The sequence below is a fragment of the Plutella xylostella genome, chromosome 6, assembly GCF_932276165.1.
Source record: "Plutella xylostella chromosome 6, ilPluXylo3.1, whole genome shotgun sequence".
In the NCBI taxonomy this organism is placed as follows: Eukaryota; Metazoa; Arthropoda; class Insecta; order Lepidoptera; family Plutellidae; genus Plutella; species Plutella xylostella.
Window position 1 is genome coordinate 6374749 of NC_063986.1, and position 21688 is coordinate 6396436.

At 42.1% G+C, this 21688-nt stretch overlaps 3 protein-coding genes across 3 annotated transcripts in view; 1 reads left to right on the top strand and 2 right to left on the bottom strand.

The window, feature by feature from the left end:
* Positions 1-21688, bottom strand: part of LOC105388802 — a 436653-nt gene that overhangs the window by 309504 nt on the left and 105461 nt on the right. The gene's annotated exons all lie outside the window — the stretch shown is intronic.
* Positions 1388-3850, top strand: LOC119691929. Its single transcript, XM_048621922.1, has 3 exons — positions 1388-1641; positions 1725-2037; positions 3024-3850. Exons 1-3 carry the CDS (start codon positions 1496-1498, stop codon positions 3804-3806), a joined length of 1242 nt encoding a protein of 413 aa, XP_048477879.1. The 5' UTR covers positions 1388-1495; the 3' UTR covers positions 3807-3850.
* Positions 2163-4574, bottom strand: LOC105385903. The gene is made up of 3 exons (XM_048621921.1): positions 4236-4574; positions 3849-4088; positions 2163-2882 (listed from the first exon to the last, which is right to left on the bottom strand). The coding sequence occupies exons 1-3, from the start codon at positions 4572-4574 to the stop codon at positions 2205-2207; spliced, it is 1257 nt and encodes a 418-aa protein (XP_048477878.1). The 3' UTR covers positions 2163-2204.

Consider the following 21688-nt stretch of genomic DNA (forward strand, 5'->3'; position numbering starts at 1 on the left):
GCATTTTGAAGTGGTAGTTGCCCATCTTGATCAGCACCCCCCCGCGACCCGACTGGATGAACTGGTGCTCTGCAAGGATAGATTGTTATGAAGTAGAGTTGAATCAATCACAATAAGTACTAACTGTTCTATAAATTACGGTGTATGCTCATTTCACTGTTTTACAATTTCGTGGTGAATCGTAGTAATGGCCTGTTGTCTTAGAAGTTGAGTAACCGTACCAGCGATGTGATTTAACTATTTATTTATTAATCAAAAATGGCTTAATCACTTTTACAAGAAGGAAAAAAAATATTAATTATCTACATCTACAATATAGCATAATCCATATTATATATTTCGTTACGTTTCTTATTTTCCATGGTTAAAGTTCAATATGAATGTTAATTCCTGCAGGTGACCACCTGATCCTCCACGGACTAGACGGCGGCGCGGGTAATTTGGTACTTTAGACACTGGAACCTTTTCAATGCCCGTAAGTATATTTATTTTTATTATTATCATTTATTTAATTCAAACATGATCCATATAATGTGTTAATAGTAACAATATTTCCTTATAAACTAGTTTAGTACTTAATATTAACACATTCATTTATATTTACACATTCTACATACAGGGTTATTGGTAAGAAGACCGGATCCTTTCAGGAGGTGATAGAAGAAGGCATTTCCAGACGATTGAACCCTATAATGCATGATCCGAAACTTAGCCATTTCTAAGATATTTAATACTTAAGTTTTTTTAATTGTTTTTCCAAAATTTTATGTTTAAAACCAAAAATAAAAAAACTAGCCATATTTAAAAATTATTATATGACATTATGACATTCTTTTTTAATTTAACTTATTTGTTTTTATGTTCATGTTTTTAAAAATGTTTAACTATTTGGAGGTATTGTGTCTAATTTAAGTCAAATAATGCAGATTTGATTATTTTAATTATTTTATTAAGGTGTTACTTCTGCAAAACAACCAAAAAATTTGAAATATGGCAAGTTTTTATTATTTTCGGTTTTAAACATAACATTTTGGCAAAAAATGAAAAAAAGCTTAAATATTAAATATCTTAGAAATGGTTAAGTTACTGGTAAGATATTTAATATTTAAACTTTTTTTATTAACTAAATTAAATTAAATTATTATTGTTAGTAACAATGTTTATCTTAGAAACTATATTAGTGCTTATGCTACTTGTAACAAGACTGCTAACCGTTTTCCCGCGAAAACAAATCGCGCGCCGAAAACGGTTAGCGTCCCACGCCGCCGCGCCGTTTTACTGCGCAGCTCTACTGCGCAGACCGCGTCCCGCGTCCTCCCCTTCACCCGCGCGCACCCCGCGCTCGCGCCACCGGCCAGCGAAGCCCGCGCAGTCAGTCGCGGCTAAAGGCTCCTCTACATGATGGGCCAGCGCTTGTCCAGCAAAATGGCCATGCGATGGTTGAAAAGGATCTACACGATGGCGATGTTCAGTTGTGATTGGCTCGTTTAACAAAATGGACGTGGAAGCTTTAGCCGCAGCAGCTATATATTTATTTAGCGCGTACAATTATTATCTTAATGTGTACAAAAAAAAAGTTATTAAAAGGAAATGGCGTAGAAGAAGATGGTGGATGTTAACTATTCATCGCAACAGGACTAAGTAAGTAACTGCTTAAATTTAATTTTCTTTGTACTTTTAGTTATTTTATAATTCAGTATAATTAAAATGTATATTTTTTTCAGGCAAACTATGGATAATCAGCTAGCTGAAATGCTTGCTGAACCATCTGGTGAATTCGATAACTTCGTGAGGATGTCAAACAGCGATTTTGAGTTTTTGATACAAAAAGTATCACCTGTAGTTGCAAAACAGGATACAGATTGGCGGGAAGCAATACCTGTAAAAATTCGTCTCGCATTGACACTAAGATACCTAGCTACTGGCGATAGCTTTCGTAGTTTACACTACCTATTCAAAATTTCAAGCCAACTTATTTCAAGAATTGTTCCTGAAGTATGTCTAGCCCTCAATGAAGCTTTGAAAGATTTTGTTAAGGTAATAACTTCCTATTTTAATACTATAAACGTGAAAGTTTGTATGTGTGTGTTACTCAATCACGCAAAAACTATTGTTAAAATGTATAGTTGTGATTTGAGAGTTGCAAATAATACACCTTTTTAAGAATATGAAATAGATTTATTAAATCTTATAAATTATACATCTTATATTATATTAGCATTGTTTAAAGCTTGTTGCAAAATTTGTGATTGTGGGTGAGATTGTAGGTGGAGATTAGGCTGCTCTGGTATACTGATGACAGGAAATTCATCTGGGGTAGCATTAGGGCTGGGAGAGAAATAAGGAGGAGAAGTAACGGATGGAGGATGGTAAGACGATGTGGAATAAGTGCTGAAAGAGGATGAGGGACGATAGGAATAATTTTGTTCTTCAGAGACCAAAGGCGTAGAGGTGCAGGTGCGGCCACTCACAGGACGATTGGAAGATATTATTATTTGGGATGGAGATTGGACCACATAACGACTGGAATTTTGTCTAGATGACAATTGACGTTTTTTCAACAATAAGCCGTCTATTTCGTACATCAACTCTTGTTTTTCCAAATCTGTAAATTGTCTTAACCTTTTAGCTAGTAGTTTTCCATATAGATCGCAATCATCTTCGCTATCTATCTTTTGCTTCTTACTGCTGAGTACGCTGTTCAAAGATGAAAAAGCTCTTTTCATTTCGTTACTAGCCTCTTGTAATTCAGGTGGATTTCTAGAACGACGGCGTATTACAGGAATGTTTATTTCAGAATTCACTGTAGCATTTGGGTCTTCATTTTCGATATTTTCATTTTGTGACGTAATTGAATCTTCGTCATCTAACGAGATTGAAGCCTGAAAAAAATATATTTTGTTATTTACTAATTAATATATATGACGATATTCATTTTCACGTTTATAATATAAAATAAAGAAAATATCTGTAATATAAAAAACTAATTTAATATCTTATGCTCGGTCTTTTTTTTTTTACAGATCCCCACAACAACTGAAGAATGGCTTTCCAAAGCTGAACGATTCAAGTTCCCTCATTGCCTTGGTGCTATGGATGGCAAACATGTGACAATACAGCCACCTCCTCATAGCGGAACTGAATATTACAATTATAAACGTACTTTTAGCATTGTCCTCTTAGCTATAGTAGATTATGATTACTGTTTCATGTTTGCTGAAATAGGCGCTCAAGGGCGTATAAGTGACGGTGGCGTTTTTAATCAAAGTAGTATATCAAAAAAAATTTCGGAAAATAGCATCAATTTGCCGCCTCCTAGTTCACTACCAGGATGTGATATTGATTTACCCTATGTATTTTTATGCGATGGAGCATTTAGTTTAACTAAAAATCTTATGAAACCTTTTCCTGGCCGTCACCAGTTGAATTCTCCAGAAAGGGTTTTTAATCAAAAACTCTCTCAGTCACGTGTAGTTGTTGAAAACACATTTGGAGTTCTTTCTAACAAATTTAGAGTTTTTAAAACAGCTATGCCTTTTCATCCTGTTAAATGTTCAATTATTACGATGACTTGTGTTCTATTACATAACTTTTTACGGAAAAGCCGAACATCTCGCCCCTTATACGCACCTCCAGGTACATTTGATACCTATAATGACAGTGGAGAATTGATACGCGCTGGTAATTGGAGGAATTGTAGTAATACAAGTTTTCTTCCCTTACAAAATCAACCCCGTAGATCAACTAATGATGCAATTCAAATAAGACAAGCTTTTATGCACTATTTTTATAATAATATAGAATAATAAACTAAATATGAAATTAAATAATAAGTTTCATTTACTTACTCCGCCGTCTGTGTTTATGATACTCTTGCATTCATAAACATCTCTTAAAAAACTTTCCATTATCTCGAAAAAAGGCCACGACGGCGTATAAATATCGTCGAGTCCAGCCCCAGACCTTATAGACTCCTTTTTCTTTTTTAAATTTGTTCTGAAAGCTGTCATCAACGTTTCCTTTTTCTTTTTTAAATCCTCTACCGGAATGCCCATGTTATTACTTATGCGATTCCATGCATCCGACACCTGAAAACAATTTATACAACAATTAACTTTATTTACGCTTCCCATATCAAAATGGCGCCAACAAAATAAACAAACATTGCCGTTTGAGGGCGAGAACGACAATTAAAAACTATTGTTAAATGTGTCTTTTATCGTAGTTTTACTTACCTTGTTTTTATCCTTGTGATTTTTATGTTTAGGATTCCATATAATGGTTTCGGCTCGGTAATATTCCAAAAATTTTAATATTTCGCTATGCGGCCAAGCTGTCGCCATTTTGACACGCACGAGTTTCACGAATTGCACTGCACGTCTGCTCACCACCGCATTCGAGCGCAAACTGAGTAATGGCCGACGTGTAGATGCGTACCGCCATCGCTGGCCCACTCCCTTTGATGTGTGGGCGAAAAACCGACACCGCGGCCATTCCGCCGCCATCGTACGCACCACAAGCCAGCCTACGCCACTACGCCCTCTATATGGTGGCCCACTATGATGGACCATCATGATGGCCCATCGTGTAGAGGAGCCATAACTCGTTCCCGGCTACACCACGCTCGTTTGCGCCTTCGCGGTCATTAATGTTAATAGATAATTGCTCTAAAACTACCTCACTTACTTACACCGTGTCTGTAGAACCTGACAATATAAGTTTCATTGTGTATACCCTGAGTTTTGTGTTATTCATCATCACTCCCCATAGAGTTCTCACAGTGGCGCCCAACTAGTGGAGACACGAAACTGTAATTGTGAGTGCGAACTGTTATTGCAAGAAACAATATGCCAGCGGAAAAGGAAGAGCGAAGCGTCGTGACCTCGACGAAGACGACAGCAGCGGCACCGCCGGCGAGACCACGGTAATGCCCCGCCCAGGCGGCGGCGCGCCCGCCGAGCACGTGGCGGTTGTCCCTACCGCAGCGAGCGACCTCCCCGCCGCGCCCGGCGCGCCCCACGCGCACGAGCAGAACGCGGCACGCGGGTCCCCTGCGGTACGCGCCCCCCCCGCCACGCCCGGCGCGTCGCACGAGCACGCTGCGCGCGGCCGCCCTGCCTCGGCTGTCTCAGCTGGCCCGCCCGGTGCCTTCTACCAGCACACGGAGCCCGGCCGCCCGCCTCGTCAGGCAGAGCTGGCCCGCCCGGTGCCTTCTGGGAGCACACGGAGCCTGGCCGCCCGCCTCGTCAGGCAGAGCTGGCCCGCCCGGTGCCTTCTGGGAGCACACGGAGCCCGGCCGCCCGCCTCGTCAGGCAGAGCTGGCCCGCCCGGTGCCTTCTACCAGCACGCAGCGCGCGGCGCGCAGTACCCCCGCGCGCGCAGAACCCCTGCGCAGACGGAGGAGGACGGTGATGACCCGCCCCGGCTCGCCCAGCGTGCCCACGGCGCGCGCTCCCGCCGCCTCCCCTACCAGCACACGGTGCCCGGCCGCCCCGCCTCACCAGGCTCGGCTGGCCCGCCCGGTGCCTTGTACCAGCACGCGGCGCCCGGCCGCCCCGCCTCACCAGGCTCGGCTGGCCCGCCCGGTGCCTTGTACCAGCACGCGGCGCGCGCTCCCGCCGCCTCACCCGCCACGCACGACGCGCCCGCCACGCACGACGCGACCAACGAGTACGCGGCGTGCAGCCCCCCCGCGGCGCGCGATACTCCCGCCGCTTCCGCCGCTACACTCGACGCGTTCGCCTGCGTGACGGCGGCGCAGCTCTCTGTGCTGCTGAGACATCTCAAGACTCAAGTACGCCTGTGCAGACCACCCCGCCATCGTCGAGGACGACGATCAGTTTAGGGGGAGGACCAGAACTACTCAGTCTGCTACTCCGAACGCGAGGGCGCTTAGTTCGGACTAGAGGGGGAGGATGTAACAAGACTGCTAACCGTTTTCCCGCGAAAACAAATCGCGCGCCGAAAACGGTTAGCGTCCCACGCCGCCGCGCCGTTTTACTGCGCAGCTCTACTGCGCAGACCGCGTCCCGCGTCCTCCCCTTCACCCGCGCGCACCCCGCGCTCGCGCCACCGGCCAGCGAAGCCCGCGCAGTCAGTCGCGGCTAACTCGTTCCCGGCTACACCACGCTCGTTTGCGCCTTCGCGGTCATTAATGTTAATAGATAATTGCTCTAAAACTACCTCACTTACTTACACCGTGTCTGTAGAACCTGACAATATAAGTTTCATTGTGTATACCCTGAGTTTTGTGTTATTCATCATCACTCCCCATAGAGTTCTCACATACTTTTATTTACGCAGGAGGCTAGGTATTCTCTCCAATAATAACTCGGACCCAGTGGCCCACGATAGGAGCCTACACGCAATAACCTCCTCAATAAATTTATAAATAGAAACCTACATTTGATGGGCATCCTTATTCAATGTGAATGATGTCCCTTGAAGGCGATGACCTTTTTGTCGACGGTGTATAGCGCGGCGCGGCAGCGGGTGCCGTCCACCATTTTGGAGCACACCCAGTACTTCTTGACCAAGGCCGGGTTGCGCCGCGAGTTCGAGTGCAATCTGAACTGGTAGTTGCCTATCTTGATCATCACCCCCCCGCGACCGGATTCGATGAACTGAGGCCCTGCAATGATAAATTCAAATAAAGTAAAACTGACATAGTTGAAATAAATATATTATTATTGTTGTTACTATCTTGGGATTTGGAAGGCATGCATAGGACCGAAGCCAACATGTAAAGACCTACTCGTAATTTTTTTGTTTAAAAATATTTAATAAGTTTCTTTAAGCCAAGAAGCGCCATAACACTGTTGTCCAGGGCCTTCCACAATAACTACTTAATTGTGTATAAAAATCTATACGGGTTTTAATTTAAACAAAGATCCACAGATATCTTAATTTTAGTGACACGCTTAAATATTTCATTTTTTTGTCCAATGTTGCGACATCTGTCCGCAAAATGGCCGCCGTCAACCGAAGGGTCAACAATCTGGTTCAATGATTATGTACGTTCTTGTAGGCGACGATCTGCTGGTCGATGGTGTACAGCGCGGCCCGGCAGCCGGCGCCCCGGCGGGAGCACACCCAGTACCGCTTGCCCCCCGCCGGGTGGCGCCGCGAGTTGGAGTGCAGCTGGAAGTGGAAGTCACCCATCCGGATGATTGGGTTCCCGCAAGACGACACCGCGAACTGGGGTACTGCAATGTCTGCAATTGTTCTTACATTTAGTTTATTTAGGAAAATTGGGTATATTGTACAAAATAAAATCGTATTCGACAGAACCTGACTGTATCCTAGAAAAAGTGTTACAGTAATGTTATTCCATAATAAATTTATTTCATAATTAATATCTTACTTTATATAAAAGATGTTGAGTTTATTTACCTCACATTTAATAAAGCAATAATGAGTTCAATTGCTCTTGGGTATTTATCGCATAAAAATCGATAATTTAATTAATTGCCAAAGCAGCAGAAATACGTAAAGATTAAACTCATTTTTGATAAGTGAATGATGACACACATCCTGCCCCTGCCCTTGGCTCACGAACATGACCGCTAACAGTATCGGTTGCCAAATTCTATTTCAGTTTCGTATTCGTCGACGGCATGTACACAAACAATACAAATACATTCACAAGAGTCACGACTGTCACGAGCAATGAAAAATTCCTCTTACACAATGTCGACACCAAATGACCCGTATTTATTAAAACATTAAATTTAGTATTTGATCAAAATAAACGTTTTTATTTGGTAATATTCTGCTGATGCGCTATTATATTGCGGACGTCGACATTAAGCTAGTCTTTTCCGTTTAGAAGTAATTTAGTGCTATTATCACTGCAACCTTTTCATTACCCGTAAGTGTATTCATAAATAAAACCTACATTTCATGTAGATCAGTTTTCAATGTGAATGATATCCCTTATACATGATGATCTTCTTGTCGACAGTGTAAAGCGCAGCCCGGCAGCGGGCGCCGTCCACAATCTTGCAGCACACCCAGTACTTCTTGACCCCGGCCGGGTTGCGCCGCGAGTTCGAGTGCAAACTGAACTGGTAGTTGCCTATCTTGATCATTATCCCCCCGCGACTGGATTCGATGAACTGAGGCTCTGCAATAATAAATTCAAATAAAGTAAAACTGACATAGTTTAAATAAATATATTATTATTGTTGTTACTATCTTGGGATTTGGAAGGCATGCATGGGGCCGAATACTGTAAAGGCCTACTCTTAATTTTTTGGTTTAATTTATTTCATAAGTTTCTTTAAGCCAAGAAGCTCCATAACACTGTTGTCCTGGGCCTTCCACAATAACAACTTTGTGTATAAAAATCTATACGGGTTTTAAACAAAGATTCACAGATATCTTAATTTTAGTGACACGCTTAAATATTTTATGTTTTTGTCCCATGATGCGACATCTGTTCATCAAAATGGCCGCCGACTCCCGAAGGGTCAACAATCTGGTTCAATGATTATGTACGTTCTTGTAGGCGACGATCTGCTGGTCGATGGTGTACAGCGCGGCCCGGCAGCCGGCGCCGCGGCGGGAGCACACCCAGTACCGCTTGCCCCCGCCGGGTGCACACCCAGTACCGCTTGCCCCCCGCCGGGTGGCGCCGCGAGTTGGAGTGCAGCTGGAAGTGGAAGTCACCCATCCGTATGATTGGGTTCCCGCGAGACGACACCGCGAACTGGGGTACTGCAATGTCTGCAATTGTTCTTACATTAAGTTTATAACGGAATATTGGGTATTATTGTACAATATAAAATCGTATTCGATAGAATATGACTGTATCCTACACTTTTTGCAGAGACTGTCTTGCCACTGCGCATACTAATAAATTACTACAAGATTGCCATAATTTTCTTTAAACTGATGATTTCTTCCCTAATCCATAAACAACAAATTCAAGCAACATTTTATTTTAAGAACTTAGTTTATTATTACAGTTAATTAACACCGACAGATCTTATTCAACATATTTACAGAATTGTAAGCAGTTCCGAATCTAATCTCATCTTGCGCCAGAGGGGTTTCTCGGCAATTAATATCACTTGAACACATAATAACATAACAGACTGAGACCCGGCCTCTCAGGGCGTCCTAGTGCGTCTCACCACCCAGACGTCTACGGCGGCTGCGCCAACTGAAACCGCCTCGCCTTGCCAGAGCTATGGTGTGTATGTTGGTTTCTCTGCTGGATGATCTGCTGCTCCACCGTGGAGATGGAGGCGCGGCAGCCCTGCGTCCACTTGGAGCAGACCCACAGCTTGCGCGCGCGCTCCTGGTTGCGCTTGGCCGAGTCGTGCAGTATGAACTTGTGCTGGCCAATCAGGATCGCCGGATAGCCGCGGGCGGTCCGAGAGTATACCGCTGCAACTGTAATAAAGTTATAGGGGTGCGTTACCTACCTAGTTGAGCTAGAACTGATGAATCTTGGCTAGTTTGTCTACTGATTTGTGTTATATAATGTTAGTAGTATGTTTTGATTATAGTTATGCCTAGATGATGTTACTTGAGATATTATCTGATTGGATAAACAGGAATGTTAGGTACATAATTATTGTAAAAAAACAACGTTACTTTCAATTAAACACTTTCATTTATTAACAGATAACGCGCAGCTCATTCGTTCTCAATGCGTATGCGTATTCTTTTGTTTGACAACTTCGTCTCCGATGGTGGTGAGCGAGGCGCGGCAGCCGCGGCTGTACCAGTTGCACAGCCACAGCTTCTTGGGGCGGCCCTTAGAGTCGCCGTGCAGGAAATAAGAATAACCATCTAGATGCAATCTTGGATTGTCGTTTCTCGTTTTCGTGAATTTTAGTCCTGAAAAATTGCGATGTTTGTCAATAGTACATTGTGATACGAGTGCGGAAAGAGGCAGTGCCTCCCGCAGAAGTATAAAATTAAAATTTAAAAAAGCGCTCATGATCTGTTGATAACTGAGCATTTGTTTCTATAGTTTGTACCTTTCTATACTACCGGTAAGGGTTATTTCCAATGCACCATCTATTTCATCACTAGAAACACCTATTTTGATCATTTAAGATAAATAAATTCGATGCAAAACTGATATGTGTGTAAAGTGTTATTTTCGGGCCCGGAAATTTAATTGATATAACATGTAGATTGTGGACTTCTGGAGATCAATCCTCAACTGCACATACCTACTACACCTTACAAAGATGCCATAGCTTGAAAAAAAGTATCTGACGCCATCAGTGCGGAGGAAAATTTACTTTCAGATAAGGCGCAGTTACTGTAAAAATAAACATTATTTCTTATGCTGACTCAATGACAGAACTGAAACTATACGCAACCTGTGTTTTTCAATGATTATGTTCATTCTTCCGTTTAATAATTTGTTCTCCGACCGTGGTGAGGGACATCCGACACCCGCGGCGGTACTGCGCGCACACCCACAGCAGTTTAGCGCGGCTTCTGTAGCGGTAGTCACCGTGTAGAGTGAATGAATTCCCATCTAGAATCAATCTTGCGTGGCCTTGTCTCGTTTTCAAGAATATTGGTTCTGAAAAAAAGCATACGATTTTAAATAATTAAAATAGCATGTTTTTTTTCTTCTCAATGCTAATCCTGATCCATAGTATGTACATATAATATAAGAAAGATAAGATACAAAATAAGTAATACAAGTATATTCTAAGTATAATTTATTAGTAGGTAGGTACTTTAATGTGTTGTTATTGTTAAATCGCCTCCATATGCGAAAATCTATAATTAGCTTTTTATCTATACATATATGTTTAAATAAGGTTACTTACTTGGTTATTAGTATAAAGCTTTTCCATGCAATAAACTAAAATAAAATACTTACACGTGTACAAAAGCCGCATGCCAATTGATTAACAGAATATTTTTCCATAAATTTTGACGCCACTAACGTAGTACATAACGTATAATTTCAGTTAAATAGTTAGTTAGTGTAAAATAAAAATATACATATTTTTTATATAAATGTACTATTACTTACTTATATATGTACTATTTCAGTTTCATACATAAATATTACGAGTATTCTAATTCTTAGCGTTTTTTTGTTTATATTTACATACTTAGTTTAATAATTTAGTAAGTTACTAGTGCTTATTTAATTTTATCTAGTTATAAGTTTTGTGTTAAATTGTATTAGTTATATATTCATAATCTTATTAAATAAATATTTCAATAAAACGCTACATAAATAAAGGATCTTTACCTATTACTTGATGACAGAAATTAAATTCTACGCAACCTTTTTTCAATGATTATGTTGATTTTTTTGTTTAACTATTTTATCTTCGACAGTCATAATGGACACTCGGCACCCTCGCCGGTAGCGGCTGCATGTCCATAGCAACTTGAATTGCCCTTTAAAAGGTTTGTGTAGAGCGAATGAATATCCATCTACTATCATCCTTGCAGTGCCACGCGGAGTTGTCATGAATATTGGTATTGATACTGAAAAAGAACATTGCTTTTGTAGGTTGATATATGGACATAAAAATACAAGTACTGAGAGGGTAAGGTAAAATAAGTCATTTAAACGACATATCCTCGAACTATTTAATACTTATCCGAAATAGGCTTCAAGATCAAAACTGCTGCACCAAGTAACCCCCTACATACAACCCTTGTAGTACCAAATTAATGCTATAAACCGATACAAGTCCACGCTTCCACTATTCTGTATCACGCGTGTGTGTGGTCGTTTCGCTGTTTTACGATAGTTCCATCTACAGTGGTGATGGAGGCTCGGCATCCGCGCCACCACTTCACGCAGAGCCACAGCTTCTTGTGCCGCGGCGGGGCGGTCTTGCTCCGCTGTTCTGCGTACGTGTAGGCACCTATCACTATGTTCGGATTGCCGCGAGCTGACGTCCTGAAGCATGGGACTGAAATATGTAAGAGTATGAGTGGATGAATATCAAACTTCCATATGTCACGTCCACGCAAAATTTGGGAAATGGAGGTTTTCGTTTTCTCTATTATTTAATGGTCATAGAACTTGCCCCGTGATTTAATCAGTTGAATTGTGACCTTAAGAATGTATTTTAATAAACAAATCCATTATAACACTCATAGAAAGGCGTAAAAGTTAATAAACAGTTTGGACTTATAGCAGTTTGATATGCCCATACAAGACTTATGCTGTTTTGATATGAGTCATAAGGACTTATAGTTGTTTGAAAAATACTAATGTCATGGGCCGGACTCAGTAAGACTAATATAGTCTATATTCTATTAAATACAATTAAGTTAATCAACCAAAATTTATCGGTAGAAAAGTACCTACCTACCGTATTATATTCTACCCGATACGGCCCTGTGTTTACTACGAAAATGCTTTGTGATTGACTCGTGGGTTGGAAAAAAAGGGGTTTTAAACTTACTTCGCCATCGTTTTCTGTCGTTTTTTTGCTACACTCTTCAATTTCTTCCTTTTTCGAGCTTTATCAGGGTCCACAATCACAATTTCCTCAACATTTTCATTCATATTCGTTATAAAACACTGGGAGCACACACCACAGCCTCGAAATTCTCATCAAGACTGACGCCATGTTAAAAAAATTACGCTCTGTGATTGGCCGGAATGGACTTGTGAAAATTTGTAATGCGAAACGGTTAGACTTAAAAGGATTTGAAAAAAACTTACTTTTTTAACAGCTTTTTTCTCATGGATGCCTTGCACTTATTAGAACTTGAAGGGCATAGGCAAACTGACATTTTAACGGAGAACACGACCAAATCAAAAAGTCATTTTTTCGGGTAGGTGGACATATGGCAGTTTGATATTCATCCACTCGTATATTGATTTACCTATCTTTAAAAATACGTAAGTAACTAAGTTATTCGTTAATACTTACCCTTATCAACATGTAATTACAAATGATGAAAATGGAAAGGCAAAAATGATACGGATGTTATTTAATAATAAAAATATATGTGTGTACTCTACATGTATGGTATGTATTACAAAAGCTGCAAGACTTTTGTGCTCTTTGTCTAGCATAATCTACTTAACATAAAATCTGTTTAGTAGATAGATAGTACATAATATTTATTCATATAAATTTTCGCGTTGTTTTTTATTTCAGCGCTCACTGCATATAATTTATAGCTTTGGTAACGCTCGGTTGGCAGGAATACGAAACCGATTTAAATAATTTCCGCAATTATTATTATGTATTTCATTCAATGTATTAACTTGTACTGTGTCGAAGGGGTATTCAGTCATGTGTGTGTTGGTGCCTGTGCCTGACGACCTCGTTGTGTATAGTGGTGATGGACGCGCGACACTTGCGCGACTGCCACTTGGAGCAAATCCACAATTTTCTTATTTTATCGCTTCCTTTAGAGTCGGCGTGTAAACTGTACTTATAGGTACCAATCACAATTATTGGGTTTCCGCGGCTCGACTGGGCGAATACCGGCACTGAAAATAAGGAAAAATATGTGACTTACCAGAAAAACGTACGAAGCTATACGGCGATCTATGATGACAAATGTGGAGCAAAAAGTGGGTTAGTTGCAACTCACCTCTGACTACTCCCTCAGGGAACACAGTTGTGGGACTGTGTACATCTATGCATACAATTACGCAACAGTACGCATAGAGTTGGAAAAAAAACAAGATTATTTATATCAATTTCGCTCAATTTTTTTAATGAAATAATTATAATTTTCAATGAATATGTTGATTCTTCTGCTGGATGATGACACCCCAGACGGTGGTCGCGGCGGCGCGGCACCCGCAGTGGTACTGGGAACACCGCCATCGCTTTCTTATTTGGTTCCCAGGTCTAATGTGCTGGTTAAATGAGTAGCCATTAATTATGAGTTGTGGTTTGCCACGTTTTGTTGTAGAAAATGTTGCCACTGAAAAATAATTTATTAAAATTTAACAGTTATACAGGTATCCCGTTAATTTTGGACGAAATTTAAACGCATCTATAGGGGGTGAAGTTAAATATATTTTATTTTATACAAGCCTTCGCCTTAAAAAGTTTTCCCGTGGGAATTCCGGGATAAAAAGTAGCCTATGTTCTTTCCCAGGGTCTAGACCATATGTATACCAAATTTCATTCAAATCCGTTCAGTAGTTTTGGCGTGAAAGAGTAACAGACAGACAGACAGACACAGTTACTTTCGCATTTATAATATTAGTTAGGATTAGTATTTGTGTGATTATGGCTATTATTAGTTTTGACGATATCGTTGTTGATGGTGAATATGGCTATTATTAGTTTTGACGATATCGTTATTAATGGTGAGTACGGTGGAGCGACAGCCCCGGGACCAGTTGGTGCAGACCCATCGCTTCTTCACGCGGCCCTCGCGCTTGGACCGCGGACACAGGCCGTACCGGAAGTTGTCTATGATTAGCATCGGGTACCCGCGGGCCGTCCGCGTGAAGTATGGCTTTGCTAGAAGGAAATAGTGAGGTGGATTTAATTTCAGTTTAAGTAGTTATAACTTACAGATAGGTAGCATCATTATCTTTTTGACAATATAACCCACAATTTCCCACTTTTACTTTATGGATGCCTAATATATGTATACATTAATCTTATTATTCTATTAGCATCACCGTGCGTGTCTTCTTTCAAAAAACGTAAATATTTATTTTCAAATTGTATTTTTAGTTAAAATTTTCAGTTCAAGATAACATTGCACAGACAGATATACCGTAGACATTGCTATGGTTAAAAAAACCGCATTTAATTATAGGTAAGTACCAATAAGTAAGTACCCAAAGAAAATTACAACATCAAATATAATAAACACTAAGTTATTGTCAATTCCGTCTGCTCGTATGCATGTGTTCATTCCTCATTGAGATGATGTGGTGGTCCACAGTATACAGGGTGGCGCGGCAGCCGGAGCGCCACTTGGAGCACACCCAGCGCTTCTTGAGGCACGCCGAGGTGCGCGACGGCGTGAACATGCTGTATGTGAACTCTCCTACTTTGAGGAACGGGTTCCCGTGGACTGATGTGGTGAATATCACTTCTGGAAGCATCGGTTGGGTGTTTTGAAAGATATCTGTGCTTGAATTATGAAAATAGAGGATAATAATTGTAGTATGTATATAATTATAGTAAAGGATAGAGCACCGTCGGGCCCGCTCTACCAACAACCGTAGCAGGAATTGGTTGAATGCTGAAGACAGAGCTTATCCTCATGATTATTGCTTGATGGTGATGATTGAGCAGATTGAAAAGAGTATAAGAAATAAATCAGTATTTCTCTATAGTTTAATGTAAAAAAATAATATTCTGTAGTTTTTTGGCTACGTATCATTGAGCTCAGGTGCATGGATGTGCTTATAAATTATTTTAATGATTCTTTTACTGTATAAATATAATGGTCCATATTCTTTGATGGAGCAATTTTCGCAGCCTAGAGTCGATTATCATATCCATCTCCCGCTCTCTCGACTCTTATTAGATAATCGATTAAACAATTGAAAATGCTAACCACACGGCCACGTTATCCATGATTGTGTTGATTAATGATTCGCACCACCGCGTTGTCGACGGTGTGCAGCGCCGCGCGGCACTGCTGCGAGGTCCGCTTGGTGCACACCCAGCGCACCAGCCTTTGAGTAGACCTCTTCACGTTTTGTATGCAGAATCGGTGGCTGCCTATCACAATCGACGGCTTCCCTAGGCAAGATTTAGTGAAAATTGCCACTGAAATTTTAAAAGAGATTGTAAATTAGGAAATTAAATTCAAGAATTTGTGTTATTGTATTACACATTTATTTATACATCACATACACATATACCTATACACGATAGACAATTTATTAAGAACTTTAAGTGCCAATTTTTCCATTGTCGGTTCTCTAACCGACAGGGATTGATTTATAAATTAAACGTCATCTCCATAAAATTCATGACAGATGTATCAAAAGTTAACCACTACTCCCTGGTTATGCTTTAACCGAGAATGGAGAAATTGACACAATTTCGAAAAATGCTTCATACCTAATTGACTTACATATTTACAAAATAAGTGTTGGTAAGTAAGAGAGGAATATGCAGAGTTGACCGCTAACCTCCAGTAGCGGAGAGAAGAAAAAGAAGTAACTCATGGACTAGCAAATAAATAAATGGCGTTTCCATTCAACAATGATTATGGCAATTGAGTGTCCTGACAACAGTGTTATTGACAGAGATGACGGTGGCGCGGCACCCCCGGGACCAGCGGGTGCAGCGCCACCGCCGCTTGGCGGGGTCTGCGCGGGCCCGGGGTTCCAGGAACAGGGTGAATTTGTCGCTGCCGAAGATCATGTGCGGCCGCCCGGTGCGCGATGACGTCACGAATGACACTGCGACAAACGATACACCAAGTTTAGTATAGTAACCCTTTTAACGATATCGGTATCTTTTGAGGCAACCGCTCATCGACAAACTTAATTCATGAACACTTCTTTAGCCTCTATACTAATGAAGTGTTCATGGAGAGAATGCTAAGGAAATAACTGCGTTTACTGGTTATATTTTCAGCACATAAAGGTTATGTTTATTTTCATACCAAAACTTCACAAAGCGGTTTAAATACGACTAAAACATATACGGTAACTTTTTGCTTACCGATTCAGCATGCACATAATGTATCATAGTTGTTTTTGAAACATTCCAGATAATAGCCATCTAGTCATGATTATGCTTATTTTTCATCCTAAATATACTATTTTCTACAGTGAAAACAGTTTGTCGGCAGCCCTGCGGCCACTTGGAGCAGGTCCACCGCTTCTTCATGCGCGATAGTGACTTGAAGTCCATGGTGTAAGAAAACTTGCCCATCACCAATTTAGGGTTACCACGAATTGTCTTCGTAAAGTATATGCCTGCGAAACAACCATTAATTTATAATAAAACATATTATTATCATTTAACTATATTGTTTTAAAGTTAAATAAAAATTCCGATAGGTGCAGATGGGAATTTTATATTTATCACAGTAAATAGACATTTATTCCACATACATGAACAACACAAAATACATAGTTGAACTTATCATAAAATGATTTGTACTGATTAGCTTGCAGCTCAGTATACTTAACCTATTCTTTGGATAAAGACTACTTATAATATATAATGTCAGACCGCAAAATGCGGTACATTTGATGACACCATTGATTTAACATTGATAGCGCTGTGGTCGCAACATTAGTACGAATGATTACCACAATAATTAAAATATTCGTATTTACAATTTACATACACACGGAAATTCACCATTAAAACATCGATGATTTTCAATAAATAAACTGGTAGGTAGATATAATTTAAATGTACAATTCCCTACAACCCGTACTAGGATGACTAGGACAGCATGAATCTTAGGAGGTGTTGTCGTGGTTGTGCTGGTTGGTGACGGCGACGACGACGCTGTCCACGGTGCGCAGGCTGGCGCGGCAGCCCCGCCAGCGCCACTTGGTGCACACCCAGCGCAGCTTCACGCTGCCGCGGCTGCGCGGGCACAGGCTGTACTTGAACCCGCCCAGGGTCAGCATCGGGTACCCGCGCGCGGACGTTCCGAATTCGGGCACTGCAATCGGCAAGTTCTTGTCAGTTTTAGTGTTTAGTTTTTTCGTCTGTGGATCTGGGAGTATCGGTAACTTAGATTAGATACACATTGAATGTGATAAGATACAAACAGTGAAACAAGGAGTACTAACAGAACTATGTATTATGTTGGGTGGTGCTAACGAGTGACAACGCCGAATGTCGGGCGGCGGTAAATCGACCCGACCTCCTCTCCTAGCAGAGGCGGCGATCTCCCGCCGTAAAAAAGGAGAATCACCAACACGCCTGCCAAGCGCGGTGATTATGGCAAATACACCTCCTAATGATGGAAAAAACAAAGCCCCGGCCCCCAGTCCCCGGCAGCCCCGCTATCCCGGACTCCGGTAGCGGTCACGGTAACGGCGGGGCAGGGGGTGCGAAGAATCTCCGGCAGAGAGTCGGCTACCAGCCCAACCGACCCTTGCACCTGGCAACATATAACGCACGGACACTGAGGGAAGACGTGAAGATAGAGGAGCTGGAAGAGGAAATCAGCAAGTTAAAATGGGACATTATAGGGTTATCCGAAGTCCGACGAGAGGGAGAGGATACGGAAATTCTCCAGTCCGGAAACTTGCTGTACCACCAGGAGGGCGACCAACTGTCCCAAGGGGGTGTCGGGTTCATCGTCAACAAGTCCCTCGTCAACAACATCGTTGAAATCGGAAGTGTGTCGACACGGGTTGCGTACCTCATCCTGAGAATATCTAAACGATACTCAATGAAGGTCATACAGGTTTACGCACCCACATCTAAGCACACCGATGATGAGGTCGAACTTGCGTATGAAGACGTATCGTCTGCCCTGCGTAAGTTCACTACTCATTTCACGGTGGTGATGGGAGACTTTAACGCGAAACTCGGAAAACAAGAAGGCGGCGAGACGAAAGTGGGGTCACATGGATTTGGAGTCAGGAACCATCGTGGGCAAATGCTGGCTGACTTCTTGGAGAAGGAGGGCCTCTATATGATGAACTCCTTCTACAAGAAGAAGCCACAAAGGAAGTGGACGTGGATTAGCCCCGATGGGAAGACTAAAAACGAGATCGACTTCATATTGACGGATAAGAAGCACATATTCAATGATGTCTCAGTGATCAGTAGGGTTAAGACCGGCAGCGATCACCGACTCGTAAGAGGCACTTTGAATATAAACTGCAAAATAGTACGCTCCCGTCTAATGAAGTCCACGCTCCGTCCTACTCCTGCTCAAATCCAGGATCCCGAAAGCTTTCAGTCTGAGCTTTGCGACCGCCTGATATGTTTAGAGAATTGCGTTACAGTTGACGATTTAAATAATAGGTTTGTGGAAACTGTCCGAGAGGTAGGATCGAAATATTTTTCGTCCCGAACCAACCGAGGACCTCAAAAACTCTCAGATGGGACTCTGAGTCTCATAAGAGAACGGAGAGAAATGAGGTTGCAGTCTTCAGTTGATATGGTCGAATACAGACGTCTAAACAGACAGATCGCCAAAGCAAGACGTTGCGATATGAGACGCTACAATTGCAAGCGCATTCAAGACGCAATAGAGCAAAACAAGGGCTCCAAAGTCTTTGCTAGAGATCGATCTGTTCGGCAGACTCTGTTGACCCAACTGAAGACCGACACTGGCAACACCGTTTCATCAGTGCCCGAAATTCTGGGAGAAATTGAGAGATTCTACGGACAGTTATACACCACAACACAAAACCCTATTACCAGCGGTGCTCACGACAGCCGAGCGCCACTCACCCGACACTATACCGAAGATATTCCGGACGTCAGTCTAGACGAGATTAGTATAGCTCTCAAACAGCTAAAAAACAACAAAGCTCCGGGAGATGATGGAATAACGACAGAACTTCTGAAAGCCGGCGGTAGACCGATTTTAATAGCACTTCGGAGGCTGTTTAATTCCGTCATACTCGAAGGCACAAGCCCGGAGGCATGGAGCAGAAGTGTAGTGACTTTGTTCTTCAAGAAAGGCAACAAAGCCCTATTGAAGAATTATAGACCCATTGCACTTCTGAGCCATGTGTACAAGCTGTTTTCGAGAGTTATTACGAATCGTCTCGAGCAAAGACTCGACGACTTCCAGCCACCCGAACAAGCCGGGTTCCGAAAAGGCTATAGTACCATAGATCACATACACACGCTTCGGCAGGTTATACAGAAGACCGAGGAGTATAATCTACCTTTATGTCTAGCGTTTGTGGACTATGAGAAAGCCTTTGATTCTATTGAGCTCTGGGCGATGCTTCAATCCCTTCAGCGGTGCCATATAGACTATCGCTATATCGAGGTGTTGAGATGTATGTACAATGCTGCCACAATGTCAGTTCGATTACACGAACATAGCACAAAACCGATCCAGTTGCAAAGGGGCGTGAGACAGGGAGATGTTATTTCTCCGAAACTGTTCACCTGTGCACTGGAAGATGTTTTTAAGCTTGTAGAGTGGAAAAGACTGGGCATTAACGTCAATGGCGAATATATCTCTCATCTACGATTTGCTGATGACATAGTTATTATGGCGGAAACGCTGGAGGAGTTAGGCGAAATGCTCACAGACCTCAATGATGCCTCTAAACAAGTTGGGCTGAAAATGAACATGGACAAGACAAAGGTCATGTCGAACGAACATGTTTCATCATCGCCCGTAACTATAGGAGGTGTCACCATCGAAGTTGTTGATCAGTATCCCTACCTAGGACAAGTGATCCGATTAGGTAAATCCAACTTCGATAAAGAGGTAGCTCGTAGAATCCAACTCGGATGGGCAGCGTTCGGGAAATTACGACACATCTTCACTGAAAACATACCTCAGTGTCTGAAAACAAAAGTTTTCAATCAGTGCGTGTTGCCAGTGATGACTTACGGAGCCGAGACGTGGTGCTTCACCAAAGGGCTTATCCACAAGCTCAGAGTTGCTCAGCGTGCTATGGAAAGGGCTATGTTAGGCGTGTCCCTGCGAGATAGGATTCGTAATGAAGAAATCCGCAGGAGAACTAAAGTTACCGACATAGCCAAAAGGATTAGCACGCTGAAGTGGCAATGGGCTGGCCACGTAGCCCGCAGAGCCGACGACCGCTGGAGTAGAAAGGTTCTGGAGTGGAGACCCCGTGTCGGCAAACGGCGTGTCGGTCGCCCCCCAACCCGTTGGTCTGATGATCTGCGGAAGGTAGCGGGAAGCCGCTGGATGCAGATGGCGGGTGACCGTTTGGGGTGGCGATCGTTAGGAGAGGCCTATGTCCAACAGTGGACTACGGAAGGCTGAGAGAGAGAGATGTATTATGTAGGTAAATACTCTAAAACACATTAAGTACATTAAAATGATACTTCTCTTATCGTGCCTGGTGGTCGTACCTACTTAATACTTTGTGAAATAAATTGGAAAAATGAAAAAAACTGCTTTGCATTTGGTTACGACATTTAATTTAATCGAATTTTAAGAAAAATAATTAAAAATAAATCACATAAAACATTAAAACAGAACATGCTGAGTATGCTGACTAACCAACCGGAAGGCACTAGGTATACAAAGCGCTGATCGGATCATTCCCTAAACAGCGGAGGCCAAGTCCACCCAATCCCGTCACTCATGATTGTGTTGGTTCTTCTGCTTGATGACACTCCCGCCAATAGTGGTGATGGAGGCGCGGCACCCGCGGAAGGTGTACTTGGAGCAGGTCCACAGCTTCTTGACGCGGTCCGCGGCGAGCGAGGACGCGTGCAGCCGGTACTTGTAGCGGCCCAGCTCGATCATCGGGTACCCGCGGGCTGAGGATGTGAACAACACCCGCCCTGGAATGGGTTCAGGTTGTGAAGTTAAGTTCTTGATGTGGCGAGAGGGTAGTTGGTGCGGGATTTATAATGTGTAAAGATTTATTTGGAACTATGCACACGATATTAATGCATATATTAATTACCTACCTTGGGGAAGTTCACTGGCTGAATGGCAGACTATAAGTACATCATTATAACCAAAGTTTCTAAATGTATTTTAAGAATATTTTGTATGTACTGATTTATAATTGGAAACAATGAAAAAATCACTGTAAGGTTACTTTAAATATTGTATTTGTACTTATATATGGCAATATGAG

What these genes read in the sequence shown, in the direction of transcription:
- LOC119691929 (XM_048621922.1), top strand. Translation starts at nt 1,496, where the DNA reads ATGGACGTGGAAGCTTTAGCCGCAGCAGCTATATATTTATTTAGCGCG. An exon ending in ATTCATCGCAACAGGACTAA is followed by an intron (nt 1,642 to 1,724) that starts GTAAGTAACTGC and finishes TATTTTTTTCAG; the next exon opens with GCAAACTATGGATAATCAGC. An exon ending in CTTTGAAAGATTTTGTTAAG is followed by an intron (nt 2,038 to 3,023) that starts GTAATAACTTCC and finishes TTTTTTTTACAG; the next exon opens with ATCCCCACAACAACTGAAGA.
- LOC105385903 (XM_048621921.1), bottom strand. Translation starts at nt 4,574, where the DNA reads ATGATGGTCCATCATAGTGGGCCACCATATAGAGGGCGTAGTGGCGTA. An exon ending in ATCACAAGGATAAAAACAAG is followed by an intron (nt 4,089 to 4,235) that starts GTAAGTAAAACT and finishes AATTGTTTTCAG; the next exon opens with GTGTCGGATGCATGGAATCG. An exon ending in TCATAAACACAGACGGCGGA is followed by an intron (nt 2,883 to 3,848) that starts GTAAGTAAATGA and finishes TATTTTTTTCAG; the next exon opens with GCTTCAATCTCGTTAGATGA.